The sequence below is a fragment of the Marmota flaviventris genome, chromosome 1 (assembly GCF_047511675.1).
Source record: "Marmota flaviventris isolate mMarFla1 chromosome 1, mMarFla1.hap1, whole genome shotgun sequence".
NCBI lineage: Eukaryota > Metazoa > Chordata > Mammalia > Rodentia > Sciuridae > Marmota > Marmota flaviventris.
Genome location: NC_092498.1, coordinates 207,908,349 through 207,927,556, shown reverse-complemented (window position 1 = coordinate 207,927,556; position 19,208 = coordinate 207,908,349). Strand labels below are relative to the sequence as shown.

The 19,208-nt window shown below is 45.5% G+C and overlaps 2 protein-coding genes across 3 annotated transcripts in view; one reads left to right on the top strand and one right to left on the bottom strand.

The window, feature by feature from the left end:
- Positions 1 to 3,442: 3,442 nt before the first annotated feature.
- Positions 3,443 to 4,567, top strand: LOC114090172 (olfactory receptor 10T2-like; the record flags this gene model as incomplete). The annotated part of the gene is made up of 1 exon (XM_034635310.2): positions 3,443 to 4,567. A coding segment is annotated over one exon (1,014 nt), but the record flags the coding sequence as incomplete, so codon positions are not given.
- A 9,819-nt stretch (positions 4,568 to 14,386) lies between these two features.
- Notch3 (notch receptor 3) overlaps positions 14,387 to 19,208 on the bottom strand; it is a 35,140-nt gene continuing 30,318 nt past the window's right edge. For both annotated transcript variants that reach the window (XM_027932457.2, XM_071601801.1), the window contains 2 exons: positions 17,185 to 17,282; positions 14,387 to 16,427 (listed from right to left, as the gene is read on the bottom strand). In XM_027932457.2, the coding sequence (XP_027788258.2) occupies positions 15,372 to 16,427; positions 17,185 to 17,282 (1,154 nt within the window). In that variant the 3' untranslated portion in view covers positions 14,387 to 15,371. The remainder of the gene's footprint in view (positions 16,428 to 17,184; positions 17,283 to 19,208) is intronic.

The following is a 19,208-nucleotide window of genomic DNA, read 5'->3' as shown; positions in this document are numbered from 1 at the left end:
GAAGGGGACAGGCCATGGGTCAGGAACAGGCTCAGGGTGCTTCAGATATCACCACCATCTTCTGCTGTGGACCTCTAAAGAGACCCGGAACTCCATATTTGAATCTGGCATTTGGTTATTATAAAAATATGTTTTTCAATGTAGGGAGTTAGAACATGTTTCATATAACTAAGAGATTGTTTGTTTGATTGATTGATTGATCAATTTTGAGACCAGGTCTCACTTATGTTGCCAGGCTAACCTCAAACACCTGGGATCAATCAAATCCTGTCATAGCCTCCCAAGTAGCTGGGACTAAAAGTGCACTGGACTAGCATTATTTTTAGCTTTAAATATTCAGTCCCATGGCATATGGGCCTTCATTTGAACTCTGCAAATGTGGAGAGTGACCCTGGGCGGTTTTGTTTGTTTGTTCATGTGTTCTGTTTATTTAGTTTTGTGTGTTTGTTTTGGTTTTAGTGATCACTGCCTTTATTATCTGAAGATTTATGCCAGTTGTGGTGGTGTACACCTGTAATCCCAGCTACTTGGGAGGCTGAGACAGGAGGATCACAAGTTTGAGGCCAGCCTAGGCAAGTGAGCAAGACCTTGGCTCAAAATAAAAAAACTAAAAATGTTGAGGATAGCTGGGCACAGTGGTGCAGGCCTATAATCCCAGCAGCTCAGGAGGAAGGAGGATCAAGAGTTCAAAGCCAGCCTTAGCAAAAGCAAAGCACTAAGCAACTCAGTGAGACCCTGTCTCTAAATACAAAACAAAATATGGCTGGGGATGTGGCTCAGTGGACAGGTGCACCTTAAAAAAAAAAAAATCAATCCCTGGTACCTTAAAAAAAAAATGTTGAGGATATGGCTCAGTGGTAGTCAACTGGCCCAGCATGCACGAGGCCCTGGATTTGATCCCCAGTATTGGAAAATAAAGTTTAAAACATTTAAAGTCAGTCTTTGAGCCAGGCATGGACCCATGGTCTCGGCTATTCAAGAGGCTGAGGCAAAGTGGATATTGGAGCACAGGAGTTGGAGGTCAGCCTGGGCAATTTGAGACCTCATCTCAATTTTTTTTTATTGGTTGTTCAAAACATTACAAAGCTCTTGACATATCATATTTCATACATTAGATTCAAGTTGGTTATGAACTCCCAATTCAATTATTTTTAAAAACGTCAGGCTTTGGGGTTTTTCATTACATTCCTCAGAGAATCTGACTGAAGTTCCTCCTACTTGTGCTAGATTAGGGCTTAGCAAACTACAGTATGACTGCCAAATTCAGCTCCTTGACTTTTCATAAAAATAAAGCTTGATTGAAACTCATTTCCATAACACAGTACGACTGTGTGTACACTACAATGACAGAACTGAAACAAAGATTGGGCAGCCCACAAAGCCAGCCCTGACTGAAAATAATTACCCACCAGTGCTAGATCCACATGGCTGCCTGCTTCCTGGATCTGCTCTCTTCAGGAAAAATGGGCATCCCTCTTTACTGCCTTTTCTCCTGTGAAGTTCTTCCACAGTCCTCATTTGTCTTTTCTTCATAACCAGAATATCTAGAGGCTCCTTAACATTTTTAGACGTTTTACTCACTTTAGTTCTTCAGAACTAAAATTTAAAACTTATGTTTCCCAAGTGAAAATGTCAACTAATTTCTCAAAAAGTTAAGTCATAATTTAAATATCCATCATCCCACTGCTGCTGATGAATTATTTATTTATTTTTTTTAGTTGACCTTTTATTTATTTATATGCAGTGCCAAGAATTGAACCCAGTGCCTCACACATGCCAGGCAAGTGCTCCACCACTGAGCCACAGCTCCAGCTCCAGCCCCTGCTGATGAATATTTTAAGATGCACAGTCATTTAAATTTTTCTCTCCCTACAAGTGTCACTGGGTTTGCATATTACTTCCAAGGCCACTAGATGGCACAAATATCCAGTCCCTCTGTCTCCGCACCTTTCCTGTCTCAAAGGAGGTAAAGACATGCTGTGGGGGCTGGAGATGAGGCTCAAGCGGTAGCGGGCTCGCCTGGCATGCGTGCAGCCCAGGTATGATCCTCAGCACCACATACAAACAAAGATGTTATGTCCACCGAAAACTAGAAAATGAATATTAAAGAATTCTCTCTCTCTCTCTCTTTAAAAAAAAAAAACACACACACTGTGCTCCTAAGCCAGTTTACTCTTTTAAGAAACCATATATTTATTTCAATTGACAAGTAAAAATGCATATATTTATTGTGTACATCATGATGTTTTGAAATAGATATACAATGTGGAATGGCCAAATTCAGCTGATTAACAAATGCACTACCTTACGTGGCTATCATTTTTGTGGTGAGAACACACAATATAGTCTCAAGGGTTTGTAAGACTACTGTGGCCACCTTGTGGGCTAACAGTGAGCTGTGTGTTCCTCAACCTTCTCAGAAGCCATAGGTCACAATAGATCTCCTCAAACTGTTCCTCCTAATGAAATTTGCACTCATTGAACAATATCTCCCCAAAACTCTCTCCATCTCTGGCAACCACCATTCTAGCCTCTGTTCCCCCTCAACCTCCCATCCCCCACCCCCAGTACTGGGGATTGATCCCAGGGGTGCTCTGCCTCTGAACTGCATGCCCAGCCCTTTTTGTTGTTGTTGTTGTTTTGTTTTGTAACAGGGTTTTGGTAAGCTGCTGAGCTGGCCTTGAACTTGCAATCCCCTTGTCCTGGCTTCTCAAGTCACTGGGATTATAGCCATGCATTACCGCACCCAGCTTTAGTCTCAGCTTGTATGAATTCAATTGTTTTAGCTCCACATATGAGAGAAATCGGGTAGCATTTCCCCTTCTGTGCCTGGCTTATTTCACTTAACACAATGACCTCCTGGAAATGAACATCAGCTGGGAGAAACATTCAACCAATGACTAAGGGGAGGTGGGGTTCATGCATGAACCCCCTCGCCCCTCACCCCTAGGGTGGGCTAACAGTGAGCTGTGTGTTCCTCATCCTTCTCAGGAGCCACAGGTCACATTAGGCTCCAGGTGCCCCGAGAGGCCACTGCTTTCTCTTTTCTGGTTTGTTGGATGACTTCCACATGATTTACCTTCTTTTCCCCCTATAGCGACTTGCTGAGCTGCTGAGGCTGCCTAGAACTTGAGATTTTCCTGTCTCAGCCTCGGGAGTCCCTGGAATTTCAGGCATGCACCACTGTGCCCAGAAACGATTTACTCTTACTCTCGAATCCTTATCTAGGATCCCTTTCTAGGGACTTTAAACTAAGATAACAATGTTCTCACTGCCTTCCTCCCACCCCCCAGCATCTTCTCCTTATTTGTTCCTATGATTTTCTTACTCATTGAGGAGACACTAGTCAACTGGGTGATGCCAGGAAACAAATGACTTACCATTTCTGGGTGTCTGTCCTGTTTATAAAACAGGGATGACTCTGCTACCCCACCGGACCTGAGGCCAAGCAGACTCCTCTACTTACTGCTTACTTAGTGCATTTACTGTCCTTTCTTCCCAGGCTCCGGAGAAGCAGAGGGGAAATGGGACATGGCTAGTGACAGAGTTCGTGCTGGTGGGATTCTCCAACCTTCCGCACCTGAGGACCACACTCTTCGCGTTGTTCCTCCTCACCTACCTGGTCACCGTCAGTGGCAACGTCACCATCATCACCATCATCCATGTGGATCGCACGCTCCACACACCCATGTACCGCTTCCTGGCGGTGCTGTCCCTCTCTGAGACCTGTTACACGCTGGTCACCATCCCCAACATGCTGGCCCACCTGCTGATGGAGAGCCAGGCCATCTCCATCTCTGGCTGTCGGGCTCAGATGTTCTTCTTCCTGGTCCTAGGATGCAACAACTGCTTCCTCCTTACCCTGATGGGTTACGACCGGTACGTGGCCATCTGTCATCCCCTGCGCTATTCGGTGATCATGAGACCCACCGTTTGCCTCTGCCTGGGAGCCTTGGTTTTCTGCTCTGGGTTCTCGGTGGCCTTGGTGGAGACCTGCATGATCTTCTCCTCGCCCTTCTGCCGCGGAGGCCGCGTGGAGCACTTCTTCTGCGACATCGCCCCGGTGCTGCAGCTCAGCTGCGCAGACAGTGCGCAGAGGGCGCTGGGCATCTTCTTCCTGAGCGTGCTGGTGGTGCTCTTCTCCTTCCTCCTCATCCTCCTGTCCTACGCCTTCATCGTGGCGGCCATCCTGCGGATCCGCTCCGCCGCCGGCCGGCGCAGAGCCTTCTCCACCTGCGCCGCGCACCTCACGGTGGTCGTGGTGCATTTTGGCTGCGCCTCCATCATCTACCTGCGGCCCGACTCCGGGGCGAACCCCGCCCGGGACCGCCTGGTGGCTGTGTTCTACACGGTGGTGACGCCGCTGCTCAACCCCGTGGTGTACACTCTGCGCAACAAGGAGGTGAGGGTGGCGCTGAAGAGGACCCTGGCGCGCAGCGGCGGGGTTTCAAGATGAGGACTGGCTTTGCATTGTTCACGAGGATCTAGGTTTTCATTAACGGGTGCCCCTCCTGAGACCCAAATCCCCCACCTGGAAAACAGGATTGACTTTCATATTCTTCCTAAAGATTGACGCGTTTGTATTTTTTTATTTTTCTTCTCCAGTGCTGCGACAGGCCCCAAAGCCTTGTGCATATTGGCAAGCGCTCTACCACGGAGCCACTTCCCCAGCCCCACGTGGGGGGATCTTCATTCTCAAAGCAACAACTCTGAGAGGTGGGAACTAGAAGAGAGGATAAGGTCGTGAGTGTTCTAATCTTTTGAGTGGACTAATGTCAACATTGGGGAAGTAGATAATGACCCTTGGAGTGGTCTCAGCCCCCTCCCTGTTTCTAATGCTCTCCTGCCTTTCTACCTTCTGCCATGGGATGGTGAAACCACAGCCCTGGCCAGATATGGCTTCTTGGACCTCCCAGCCTCCAGGGAAAAAAAAAAATTAAAAAATTCTCTCCTTTAGAAATTACCCAAGATGTTATATCATACTGTAGCAGAAACAACAGAGGCGAACACAGGGACTGGGGCATAGCTCAGAGGGAGAGCTCTTGCCTGGCATGCACAAGGCCCCCAGTTCAATTCTTAGCACCAGGAAACACACACAAGCTAAGTCAGAAAATCAGCACCACAAGTTGGATTCTTGTTATAACGAATACCTGAAAATGTGGAAGTGGCTTTGGAACTAGGTGATGAGTAGAGACTGGAAGAAGTGCAGGGCAGGAGCCCGTCGCAGTGAAACATGCCTGTAATCCCAGCGGCTGGTGAGGCAGAGACAAGAGGATGGTGATTTCAAAGCCAGTCTCAGCAAAAATGAGGCACTAAGCTACTCAGTGAGACCCGTCTCTAAATAAAATACAAAATAGGGCTGGGGATGTGCTCAGTTGGTGGAGAGCTTCTGAGTTCATCCTCAGTACCCACCTCCACACACACACACACACACACACACACACACACAAAGGAGAAAGAAAGATGCAGGGCAGGTCTGAATCTTCTTAGAGATTATTTAAGTGGCCATGATCATGATATTGATAGAAAGATGTACCTGAGATGAGTTCTCAGAATAAAATGAGGTAAATATTATTGGAAACTGGAGTAAAGTACATTATATGAATTGAAAAAGAACTTGGCTACATTATATACAAAATCAAGGGTTTTTGTGGAAGGCAAATTTTAAGTACAAGGAACTAGGATATCAGGTGAAAGAAATATCTAAGAAAAATATTGAAGGAGTTGTGTGACTACTTTTAATTCCATATGGTAACATGCAGGAAGATAGATGTGATTTAAAGACAGAAATTACAATTAAAAGGGAAGCGGAGCTGGGTGTGGTGGTGCACACTGTAATCCTAGCTACTTGGGAGGCTAAGGCAAGAGGATTGCAAATTCAAGGCCAGCTAGCGTAACTTTGTGAAACCTGCTCTCAAAATTAAAAATTTAAAAAGGCACTGAGATGTAGCTCAGTAATAGAGCATACCTTTTTTTTTTAAGAAGAAAATATTTAAAGTAATTTAAACCCAAGTATGCTATGCCTGGTGTGGTGGTGGATGCCTGGAATCCTAGAAACTCCGGAGGCTGAAGCAGGAGGATCACAAGTTCAAGGGAGCCTCAGCAACTTAACAAGGCCCTAAGTAACTTCACAAGAGCCTGTCTCAAACTGAAAAATAAAAAGAGTTGGGGATGTAGCTCAGTGTTAGAACGCTTGCCTAGCATGTGCAAGGCACCAGGTTCAATCCTCAATACCACACACACACACACACACACACACAAAAAAAAAAAAACATTTTAACAGTACCATTCATAACCATTAAGAACTGGAAACAACCCTTCAATGATAAAAATGTCCTTCAATCGTTAAACAAAGATATATGGAATATTACTCTGCAACAAAATGGAGGAACTACTGAAACATAAAACATAGAATATAGAAGAATATCACTAATATAGGGGCTGTGAGTTTAGCCCAGTTACAGAACACTTATCTAGCACCTGCAAGGCTCAGGTTTGATCCCCAGTACTGCAAAATAAATAAATAAATTTTTAAAAAACATATATCACTAGAATAGCTGAAGTTTAGCATACTGACTATACCAAGTATTAATAAAGATGTGGAGCTGCTGTAATTCTCACACATTGTAATTGCCCATGGAATGTAGCACGACCTGTCACAAATGGAAACAAGTATGGGTAAGGAAATTGTGGTATATTTGTACAACACATCACACATGCCATCTTCTGCAATAAAAAGGGGTACACATAATATGGTAACTGCTGCATGAAACAACACAGATGAATCTCAAAAGCCAGACTTAAAATCCACTGCTACAAGATTCCATTTACTTGAAATTCTAGAGACAGACAGTAGATCCATGATACCCAGAGCCAGGAATTTGGGAGGATATTGACTACAAAAAGACACAAGAAAACTTGATTCTGGTAGTAGCTATATGGCTACATTCACTTATCAAGACATCCCCAAATTTAAAATTTATTACATTTCATAGATGTTCATTTTACCTCATAGAGCTGAACAACAACAAAATAAATGAATGAGAAAACTGAGTCCAATTTGAATTCTTCAAATTGCTCCCATCTCAGTATCTTAGCTCTAAAAGCCAAAATAAAACAAAACAACAAAACAGAATCCTTTAAACAAAACAAACAAACAACAACAACAAGAAGATATATTCCATCTTGAACAAAACAGCCTGGTCTTGGTTGGAAAGGTATCTTGCTCAGAGCATTTATTTATGGAGCTAGAGAGTGGGGCAAAGGACACAGAGGGTGGTCTTAATGTTACCCACAGTCTGGCAGATCCAACTGACCTGTCTGAATGCACTGATGATGTGTGTACATGTGTGTGTGTGTGTGTGCGTGTGTGTGTGTGTGTGTACACATGCGCCAGGGATCGAACCCATGGCCTTATGCATGTGAGACAAGTACTCTACCAACTGACCTATATCTCTAGCCCAAATGCACTGATTTTTAATATGGAAATGGTGTGGACAGCTTCGAGCTAGCCCCTACATTGATCCTCTATATTTACCTATGGCTTCCTGACAGCCAACCAGCAGGCTCCAGCTCCACCTTCCCCAACCTTCCCCTTCCCAGGGGAGAAACACCTGTTTAAAGCTAACCTCTCCACGTCAAGTGTAGGAGATTGGAGTTGGAGTTCTACATTAAGGAATGACTGTGTGTTGTGGCTTACATGTGAGATGTCCCCCAAAAGCTCATGAAGAGGAGAAATGCAGGTTTAGAGGAGAAATGATTGGGTTGTGAAAGCCTTAACCCAATCACTGAATTAATTCCCTGATGTGATTAACTGAGTGGTACCTGAAAGCAGGTAAGGTGTGGCTAGAGGAGGTAGGTCCCAGGGGCGGGGGGTGCCTTTAGGATTTATATTTTGCATCTGTTAAGTGGAGTGTCCACACACACACACTTTATGATCATCATGTAAACTGCTTCCCTCCACCACACTCTTCCTCCATGATGTCCTTCCTCACCTGGAGCCCTGAGGAATGGAGCCTATGGACTGAGACCTCTGAAACTGCGAACGTTTAAATAAATTTATTCTTTTAGTTACAGCAGCAAAAAAAGCTGGCTAAAACACTGTGTGCATACATGTTCTGGTGTATTCTTTTCCCAAAAATGTTAATTTGCTATTTTAGAGCTAAGCATTTTCCCTCATTTAAAAAGTAAGAAATAATCATGCATCCCATGTGTTTGATGGACCCAAGAGATCTGCTGAGAAGGAAAGTGCTTTCAAGAATTCTAGCTGTTACTTTTGGTTTTGCTTTTGATATATCTTAACAACCACACAGTTTTTCATGTTTTCAATTTTTGGTCTGGTAGTGAAATTCTTGTTCCCCAAAACATCTTGTTGGCAGTTGTCGCAAAGATTCCTGTTGTTGTCTTGTAAGCAGTATCAAATTCATCAATGTAGGAGTTCTTTATTTCAATATGGACTTCTGATAATCTTAATTTCAAAAAATACTTTCTCTGCTGATTCTCAAATCAAATGAGGAGGCTCATTTCAGATGATTGCTTAATCTTTATCTCAAAGAAAATCTTTCTACCTTTAAAAAAAAACAACAAGAGAGAGAGGCTTTCTCCACACCAACTTGCCTGAACACATCTCCTTTGTTCCTTTTTTCTCTGTTCTTGAGATCTTCTGGCATGATGGGTGCCTGAGAAGCAGCGTGATTTGCCATGACAATGATGTAGTCATCTACGCACCTCCTGTGGATGCATTTCTAGGCTGAGTGTGACACAGAGGTAGAACATAGTCATTTCAGTTCCGAGTTTCCCACCTGACTCTTCATGAAGTCTAAGGTTTAGACTAATGGCATTATTTCATATTGTGCAGCATTGAATTTTAAGAGGATTGTTTCCTTCAGGGTAGAACTTTTAGCAAACCTGTGTACAGCTTACTCTGCAATGATCATGGGAGCAGGCATTTGATTAAAGCTCCAGAGACTGAGCGTCTTGATTTTTTAAAGTAATTATGAAATCACCTCTTTTTTTAACCCAGCAGTTCAAATGTCTAATTGAACAAAATCAAGTGATGCTGGCCAAATTATACTGTTATATTGTGTATCTATATGAATATGTAACAACAAATCCCATTATTATGTACAACTATAATGTACCTATAAAATAATATAGAAAAATCGGGGCTGGGGATGTGGCTCAAGCGGTAGCACGCTCGCCTGGCATGCGTTCGGCCCGGGTTCGATCCTCAGCACCACATACCAACAAAGATGTTGTGTCCACCAAAAACTAAAAAATAAATATTAAAATTCTCTCTCTCTCTCTCTCTCTCTCTCTCTCTCTCTTTAAAAAAAATATAGAAAAATGAATGAAAGAATGAATAGATAGAAAAAAAGAAAGGTGATAAATGATAGAACGTAAAAGCATCAAAGACTATAAATCAATAGATGGATAAAAAGATGATAGATAAATGATGGTTGAATGGAGAGAGAGAGAAAGATGGATAGATGGATAAATAGAGAAGCCGAGTACAGTGGCACACACCTATAATCCCAGCTACTCAGAGGCTGAGGCAGGAGAATTGTAAGTTTGAGGCCCACCTGGGAAATTTAGCAAGACCTTGTCTCAAAAAAAAAAAAAAAAAAACTGCTATGGATGTAGCTCATTAATAGAGCACTACTGAGTTCTGGCCTCAGTACTTAAAAAAAATAAAAATGAGAAATTAAGAAGATAGAAAATTAGAAAGAAACAAAGAAGATAATGGTTGATGCTGCTGATGATGGTTATATAGAAAGATATGTTTGATGATGATGAAGACTGATAAATAAAAATAGATGAAAAACTAAAAGAGAATATGCTATATTAATGAGACATGGTCAGGGAGTAGGCAATGGATGGAACCATCCTTTGAGAAGAGCCAAGAAGAGGGGAAATGACCCCAATGCAGAGAAAGTAGCTGAATGAAGATCAATGAGTATACTTTTTCCCCCTGCAGCAAACCACAGAAATGAATATATTTCATAAATACATTTCATAAGCCAGGTACAGTGGTGTCCACCTGTAATGCCAACTACTCAGGAGTCTAAAGCAGCAAGATCCCTTGACCCAAGGAGTCTGAGGCTAGCCTGGGCAAATAACAAGACTCCATGTCAAGATAAATAAGTGAATACCTCTCGCCCTCTAATCTCCCACCTGTGCCTCCCATTGGCCAATCCCAAGTGGGCATCAGAGAGCAAAGGAGTCACTTGATGTCTCCCACCACCACCACCGTCATCCTCTGGGGCACAGAACAGAGTGGAGAAGGTGTAGGGAAGATCTGGAGGACAAAGGGCAGCCACTCAGCTGCTCCATTGTTGTCCTGACTGTGAAAAAGCCCACTGGAGTTTCTAACTGAATATTACTCAGCATTAAAAGAGAATAAAATTATGGCATTTGCAGGTAAATAGATGGAGTTGGAGAATGTCGTGAAGTGAAGTAAGTCAATCCCCCAAAACCACAAGCCAAATGATAAGTGGATCTTATCATGTCTCTGATAAGTGGATGCTGAGGCGGGTGCTGTGGGAAGAATGGAGGGACTTTGATTGGGCAAAGGGGAGGGAGGGAAGGGAAGGGGGATGAGAGCAGAAAGATGGTGAAATGAGAGGGACATCATTACCCTAGGTACATGTATGACTGCACATATGCTGCAACTGTACATTGTGTACAATCAGAGAAATGAAAAGTTGTGCTCCATATCTGTACAATGAATCGAAATGCATTCTGCTATCATGTATAATTAGAACCAATTTTTTAAAAAGAAAGAAAGCTAATTGGGACATCAAATCCAAAGTCCCCAAACCATCCCAACTGTGGGGCACTGATGAAGTCACATCACCTGAAACCTTGAATCCCACTAGCTCATTTTCCCCAACCACGATGGCAGGCAGGCTTCCTGGTTCTCCACCTGGCACCCCTCCCTGACCATTCCTGGGAGTCTCAAGTGCTAACAAGTAAAGCTGGTTCTACCTGGTACAAAAGGTGGATTCCCTCGGTGGGACACTCTTCTCCAAGGCCCTGTTTCATAAAGCCAGGGTTGAAAGATACAGTGGAGAAAATAGACTGGGGAGGGTGATTGTCTCCTCATTTCTATGGCCTTCAAAAAGAAGGGTCCCCAGACTTTCTTTTTTTTATTATTTTTAATATTTTTTTTTAGTTATAGTTGGACACAATACCTTTATTTTATTTATTTATTTTTATGTGATGCTGAGAATCAAACCCAGGGCCTCGCATGTGCTAGGCGAGTGCTCTACAGCTAAACCACAACCCAGCTCCCCAGACTTTCGTAAGCCCCAACAGGTATTTTAGCTACCACTCCCAAGTATCTACTCACACACACAGCTAAGATGGACTGCTCTCCAGCCAAGGAGTCAAGTGTCAGAAATTCTGAATAGAGAGATCATTCCAGAGAGCTCCAAAATGAGGAAGAGCAGGTGCGGTGCTGTCATGGGTAAGTGAACCTCAATCCCAATGGGCAGCCTTCAAAAAACTGGATCCTACCTCAGAATTTCCCCCAGAGAGAGAGGTGAGGAAGCTGAGGTATGTATCCACCAACTCCCAACCATCTCTCATTCTTCGAGGTTTATTCCTACATCACACAAAAGAAAGTCGCCAGGTAGAAATCTCAAGCGTTTACAGCCAGACACCTCCAGCTTGAACTAAAAATGGTAAACTCTAAGGGAACATAATGGGCACCTCCTATACCCCCCCTAACTAGCCTCAAATCCCTGAGTAGAGACTGGGGTGGGGTGGGGGGGCTTGTGTCGTCCATCATTTTACTGTCAACAACTTGCCCAGGACTTGACTTACAGTAGGAGCCCAATAAATAGGTAGCAGTTAGATGAACAGGACATAAAACCAACTTGATAGTTGATCCAATTTGATCTGAGACTCCCTCCAGCCTTAGGGAGCCAATTGAGCACTCAATTGATAGGAAAAAATTAGAAAAGACTGTTGCATCTCTACTTAGCCAAAGGAAGGGGAAAGTGGAGTGAATGTTAATTTGTTGCTTCCACAGAATTCATCTTGCAAACCTGATTGCCTCTAAATGTATCCCACCCCCAGTAACAAAGCGGACTTTAAGAAACTCATTAAGAAATTAGCACAGCCTGGGACTGGGGCTGGGGCTGGGGCTGGGGTGTAGCCAGTGGTCCAGCATATGCTTAGCAAATGCCAGCTCCTGGGTTCCCTCCACTATACTGCAAAAGAAAGAAATTAGCACACCCCATATCCCATTGCAGGGGTTGATTCTGCCTCTCAGTGAATAATTATCAATGTCTGGAGACAGCTCCCACAGCAAAGAATTATCTGGTCCCGAGTGTCAATATTGTTGAAGTTAAGAAACCCTCCATTAGGGGCTGGGGTTGTGGCTCAGTGGTCGAGTGCTCACCTAGCATGCACAAGGCACTGGGTTCGATCCTCAGCACCTTATAAATGTAAAATAAAGATATCCACCTAAAACTTAAGAATAAACATTTTAAAAAGAAAGAAAAAGAAACTCTACATTAGAGGATGGATACATGACCCAATTGAGGTCCCTAGAAAAATCAACCCCACTTGTCCTTGGACAGTGCAATATGGTCTATGACTTTGACATTTATTTTGCTGTCGTAGAGAGAGTGCTGGAGTTGTGGGGTATAAAAGAGAGACTGGAGCCTGGGGATAAAACTGAGGAAGAGAAAAGCTGTAGGCATGAAAAGAAACTCAGCCTTGGTTGACATCATTTGAGCTGCTGGATCAAACTTCACGGAAGCTGGCCCTTTTTCTTTATGTGACCTAGTAAACTTCTCTCTTGCTTAAACCAATTGATTCTTGTGTCACTTACATCCAAGAGCACTCCAAGTGACAGGGAGAATTTATGGACATCCTATTCCACTGACCCTCCATGATGTGTCAGTCAGCTCTCCATCCCTATTACAAAATACCTCAGAAAATCAACTTGAAGGAGAAAAGGTTTACTTTGGCTCACGGTTTCAGTCCATTGGCTTCTTTGCTTTGGGGCCTGTGGTGAGGTGGTACATCACGGCACACAATGGAGCAAAGTTCTCACCTCATGGCAGCGAGGAAATGAAAAGAAATACAGGAGAGGCCAGGGTCCCCATATCCTCCTCCAGGGCACGCCCATGACCTCTCTTTTCCTCCACTAGGCCCACTCTTGAAGGTTCCACCACCTCCCAATAGTACCATGGAGTGGGGACTAAGCCTTCAACATCTGGGCCTTTGGGGACATTCAGATCCAAACTATAGCACTTTCCTAGGGAGCCTTAAACACAACTTGTCTTGGAGCATAGTTTGTTGCAAAAAACAGAAACCCACTCAAGCTGGGCACAGTAGTGCATACCTATAAACCCCGTTGTGCCAAAGCAAAAATAAAAAGGGCTAGAGATGTAGCTCAGAGCGGGGGAAGGGAGAGGAAAAGAAGAAGAAAGAGAGGGAGGGAGGGAGGGGAGAAAGGAGGAGGAAGAAAAAAAAAAAAAAGAAACCCACTGAAGCTGTGTATGTAAGAGAGTCTTTATTACATGTCCACAGGGATATCTTCAGAACTCCACAGCATGAAGTCAAGGTGAGAGTCATACAGAACCAGCACCTGGCACTTACATAGCAATTAATACATACCTGCTGATTTCAATGGAATGAATGAACACTCAGTTAAGTGCAATCAATATTGTATCTGGATCTGAGACTCCCTCCAGCCTTTGGGAGCCAATTTAGCGCTCAACCGATTTTCCTGGCACATTACCTTTATCATGGTGCTGTCTGGCTGCTCATCAGTAGCCATGGCACAAAGGCAGGGAATGTCACTCAGTGGTAGAGCACTTGCCTGGCATGCCTGAGGCCCTAGGTTCCATTCCCAGCACCATGGGGGACAGGAGTGTGAAATACCCACTGCCTCGAATTGCAACCAATACTTCTTAATCTACCCGAGACCTTAAAATCCCACCAACTGATAGTTTTACTTAGCATCTCCATTATAGAAAGTTCTTGAACAGGGGCTGGAGTTGTGGCTCAGCAGTAGAGCGCTCGCCTAGTATGTGCAAGGCACTGGGTTCGATCCTCAGCACCACATAAAAATAAAGAAAGGTATTGTGTCCAATTAAAATATTTTAAAAAGAGACAAATATATATATATATTTTCTTTGTTTTGTTTTTAAAGAAAAAAAGTTCTTGAACATGGAAATTTGATTGGCTCGACTTAATTCTGGCAACCACCCCTGATCCAATCAGTGGAGTCACCTGCTAAAAGAGAAAGCATGAGTGGCCAAGGAAACCAAATAGGTTTAGCCCAAGATGGGAGCTCACCTTAGCCCTGGAAAGACAAGAGCCCAGCCACCACCAGTCCCCACCTTACCTAGACACAGACCAATGACACTGAGTGTTAACTATTCCTTTATTAGGCGGTGAGGGAAATGGGGCTGTACAATGCAGGGCTTGAATTCAGCTACAAAAGCCATATTACAAAAATAGCCTAAAAATATTTCTATTCTGCCATGAGCCCGGGCCAGGGGAGTACCGGAGAAGGTGCCACCCAGGCAGCTCCTCTCTCCTGCCTGCAGTTCCATATTTATGGGAAGACAGGATAGAATGCACACATCTCCCCTGGCCCCCATTTTCCACCAGCTGCCCCCCGTTCCCAAAGGGATATGGCCCAAACTCTGGGAGGGTGGGAGCCTGGAGGGGGGCTCAGGCCAGAAGGGCCCTTCCCCAGCAAGGCTACAGGACAAGTCTCATCTGGAATGCAGTGAAGTGAGGGAAGAGGGGTGGGGAGGAGGCTCCCAAGTCTCCCCTGACCCCTGGCCCCAGAGGGTGCGCCCAAGGGTGCCTACTTGGTACATACCAGGGTCGTGTACTCAGTACACGGGATCCTAGTCATGCCTGTGTACTCGGTACACAGAATCCAGCTTGGCCGAATGGGCCCACAGACTCAGCCCCACAGGGGCACTGGGGGATTCGCAGGGGGGAGGGAGTGTCTCCATATATATACTTTGTAAAAAATAATAATAATAATAAGTTTGTTTAAATGAATTTGTTTCTATACAAAATGTAAAAAAAAAAAAAAAAGGAAAAAATTATAATTCACTCATGTCAGAGTGTGAGAAAATGAGGAGGGAAGAGAAAACTGGGTGGCAGAGAGGGGGTAAGAGGAGGTCCCAGACTTGTTACAAGACTGAGCGGGTAGGAGGTCAGTCCCCACCCATTATAAATAAAGGAAAACTGAGGCCCTGGGCTGATGACCAGGGCAAGGCAGGACCGCAGGAGGCTGGTGGACAGAAAGGAGAGAATGAACAAAACTAAAGTAGGGAGGAGTCAGGAGGGGATGCCCCCCAACTCCCCAAGATCCAGGAACTGGGCATGTTTCAGGCCAACACCTGCCTCTTAGGGGTGACTTCTGGCTGGGGCCCCAGCTGGGTCTGAGCCTGAGCAAGGGAGCTGGGGACAGACAAGGGGTGTGGCTGGGCAGGCAGTGTCCCAGCAGCTGTGGCAGTGGTCCCCGTGGCAGTGGCAGGGCTGGGTGTGGAATCGGACCAGTCCGAGAGGGAGGGGGGAGAAGGGCTGGCCCAATGCTCAGGGGACTCTGGGGATGGGGTTAGGTAGGGGTGTTCACTGGGGACACGCAGAAAGCGAGCCTTTGGGGGGCTGCTGTGGGCCCCTGCTGCTGGGTATTCCTCACCATGTCCTGGGGCTGCCAGGTAGGGCGGAGGTCGCTCCTGGGGAGAGACGGGGGTCCCAGGGTTGAGCATTTGGGGTCCCGGTGCAAGGGGCAGCAGGAATGAGGGCCCAGGGGGGGCAGGTGGAGGCAGCCGGGCCCAGTCGAGGGGGACAGCCACAGGGTTCAGCAGACCCAAGCTGAGCACGCAGCCTCCAGGAGGTTGGCGCCCTAGGGGACCTGCCCGGCCTGTGCCACCGAGCTGCGCCAAGGACACTGCGGTGGCTGTGGCGGTTGCATAGGGACCCTCAAGGGGGAAGCCTCCAGGGGAAGCAGGAGGCCCACCAAAGGGCCGTGGGGAGTCCAACGAGTCCACCGGCGACAGAGTGACGGAGCTCTCGGCCAGGGGACCCGGGCAGGCCAGCGTCAGCTTCTTGCCCCTGCCCCGGGCCCCTTGCGGCCCCAGCCCTGACTTCCCAGGGGGCCTCCTGCTCTTCTTGGCTCCAGATTGTGCTGCCTTGAGGCCTGGGAGGAAGGCCCCAGGTGGGCAGAGCAGGGGCCCTAAGCCATGGGGACCAGGGGGGCTGCGCGGCCCACTGGGCTGGTCCAGCAACCGCACGATGTCCTGGTGCAGTCGCTCCTGGGCCACATCCCGTGGCAGCCTGTCCAGGTGGTCTGTGATCTCCCGGTTCGCAAAGTGGTCCAGCAGCAGCTTGGCAGCCTCGAAGCTGCCCTCCCGGGCAGCCAGGAACAGCGGGGTCTCCTCCTGGGATGGGGGAGGGGGCAGAACCCAGAGATGTCAAGGTCAAGGACACTCTGGTCAACACCAGCAAGGTCTCCAGGCTCTGGGGGAAGCCTGAGGACCAAGAGTTTGTGCACTGGAGCTTGTCCCCCCTGGACTGGAATCCCAGCTATGCAGAGGGAACCTGGGCAAGTTGTTTCCTTTGAACCACATTCACCCAGCAGGTAACTCAGGTGAGACAGTCACCTGAGGCACAGAACTTAAAGGAGCACCAAAAATCTCAGTAATCAAAATAAATTATATTTTAAAGTAATTTTTTAAAGGTAAAAGGAAAAAAAATAATAAATAAAATATGGAAATTTTAAATAAGCAGAGAATCTACCACCCCTCCAAACCTATCTTTCCCATTTATAAAATGAGATTATATAAAACCACCTTAGAAGGATTTTTAAGCAAAGATCCTAACAGTTACTTTTCACTAAGGTTCCAGTGAGCACTTTGAAAACACACTAGCTCACTGAATCCTCAAGAGAAGTGATGAATGGGTATCATTACTGCCCTACTTTACCCAGGTTAGGCAACTAGCCCAAGGTCACAGAGCAACTGCGACACACTTCTCTGATCCACTGTTGAAGCCTCTTGGCCCCAAATCCTACCCCTGAAAACTGGCTTCAGGCAGGATGAATGCCCCCACCAGCTTTATCCCACCCTGCTCTCTGCCACCTGTGGGGGGCTATGCTGATGCTGGCCCCCCTCCAGTGGGCTGAGGGCCTGGGCTCACCTTACTGTCCTGCATGTCCTTGTTGGCTCCATTTTTTAGAAGAGCCAAGGTGGCTTCCACATTGTTCACGGCCGCAGCCCAGTGTAAGGCTGATTTCCCTGGAAGGGGAAAAGAAATCAGGGTCAAGGTAAGACTCATGTCCCAGGTCCTGAATCATAAGTGGGCAGGGGGTAGGAGGGTGAGAGGCTGCTACAAGTGCCTTGGTACCTGTATTTGGGTTCGTGTGTATGGAGAGCTGCATGACTCCTCTGACCAAGGGGTACACTGTGTGCACACACCCAGTGGCTCTTCATATATAAGAGCTGCTGTGTGGACCTAACTTGGTTGAACCTAGAGCTGTGCTGTCCAATGCAGACATTTCTCGTCACATGTGGACTTTCACATTTAAACTAATGAAAATTCAATAAAGTAGGTGCTGAGACATTTAATGAGAAGAACTGTCTTTTCAACTATTGGTGCTCAAACAACTGTATCCTATCTATGCAAAGCTAAATCAAAATGAACCAGAGGTCTAAATGTAAGAGCTCACACTATAAAACCTCTAGAAGAAAACATGGGAGGTGCCCATCACCTCCTTAAGCAAAGGATTCTGAGACATGACACCAAACACAAAAGCAACAATGAACAACAATAGGTAAATTGTATATTTTTTTTATGATATACAATTTATCTATTATTATGCTTCCAAGGACACCATCAAGAATAACACCAAGAAAATTAAAGAAGCTGGGCAAAGTGGTGCATGTCTATAATCCCAGCAACTGAAGAAGCTTAGTCAGGACAATCACAAGTTCTATGCCAGCCTCAGCAACTCAGCAAGACCCTAAGCAACTGAGCAAGACCCAGTCTCAAAATAGAAATTACAAGGGCTAAGGATGTCGCTCAGTGGTAAAGCACACCTGGGTTCAATCCCCAGGTACCATAATAATAATTATAATAGCAGCCAGGCATGGTGGCACATGCCCATAATCCCAACAACTTGGGAGAATGATGCAGGAAGATTGCAAATTCTATGCCAGCCTCAGCAGCTTAGCAAGGCTCAGTCTCAAAATAAAATAAAAAGGACTAGGGATGTAGTTCAGTGGTAAAGTGCCCCTGGGCTCAAATCTCAGTACCAAAAACATAAATAAGTGCAAAGAAGCCAGGCATGGTGGCCCATGTCTATAATTCCCACCACTTGAGATTACAGACATGGGCTTTGGGAGGCTGAGTCAGGAGGATCGAAAGTTCCAAGTTAGCCTCAGTGTTTAGTGAGACCTTGTTTCAAAATGAAAAAATCAAAAAGGGCTGGGGGTGTGGCTCAGTAGTAGAGTGCCCCTGGGCACCACACAATCCCCAGTACCACAGAAAAAGACAAACCCTGGAGCTCAGTGATTGAGAGTTTATCTAACATGCATGATCTTCAATCCCCAGCACTGAAAAAAAAAAAGGATCTCACTATCTATGCAAAAGGGGGAGGGGCAGGCAAAGGATCTCCATAAACATTTCTTCAAAGAAGATAAAATGAGCACATGAAAAGATGCTCAACATCATCAGCCACCAGAGGGCTATCCACTTTATACTCACTAGGAGGCTATAATCAGACAGAAAAAGCTGGGCAAGGTGGCACATGCCTGGAGTCCTAGTACTCAGGAGGCTGAGACAGGAGGATCGCTTGAACCTAGGAGTTTGAGGTCAGCCTGAGCAACACAGTGAGACCATGTTTTAAAAGAGGAAAAGGAGAAGAAAGAGGGATTTAAAAAAAAAAAAAAAAAAAAAAAACAAGCATTTTCAAAGATATGGAGACACGAGGACCCTCATACAACACTGGTAGAATTGCACAATGGGGCAACTGCTTTGAAAAAACATATGACCTGGGGGCTGGGGTTATGGCTCAGTGGTAGCGCGCTCGCCTAGCACACATGGGGCACTGGGTTCAATCCTCAGCATCACATAAAAATAAAATAAAGATATGGTGTCCACCTAAAACTAAAAAATAAATTTTAAAAATATTCTTTAAAAATATATGACCTAAAAATTCCACT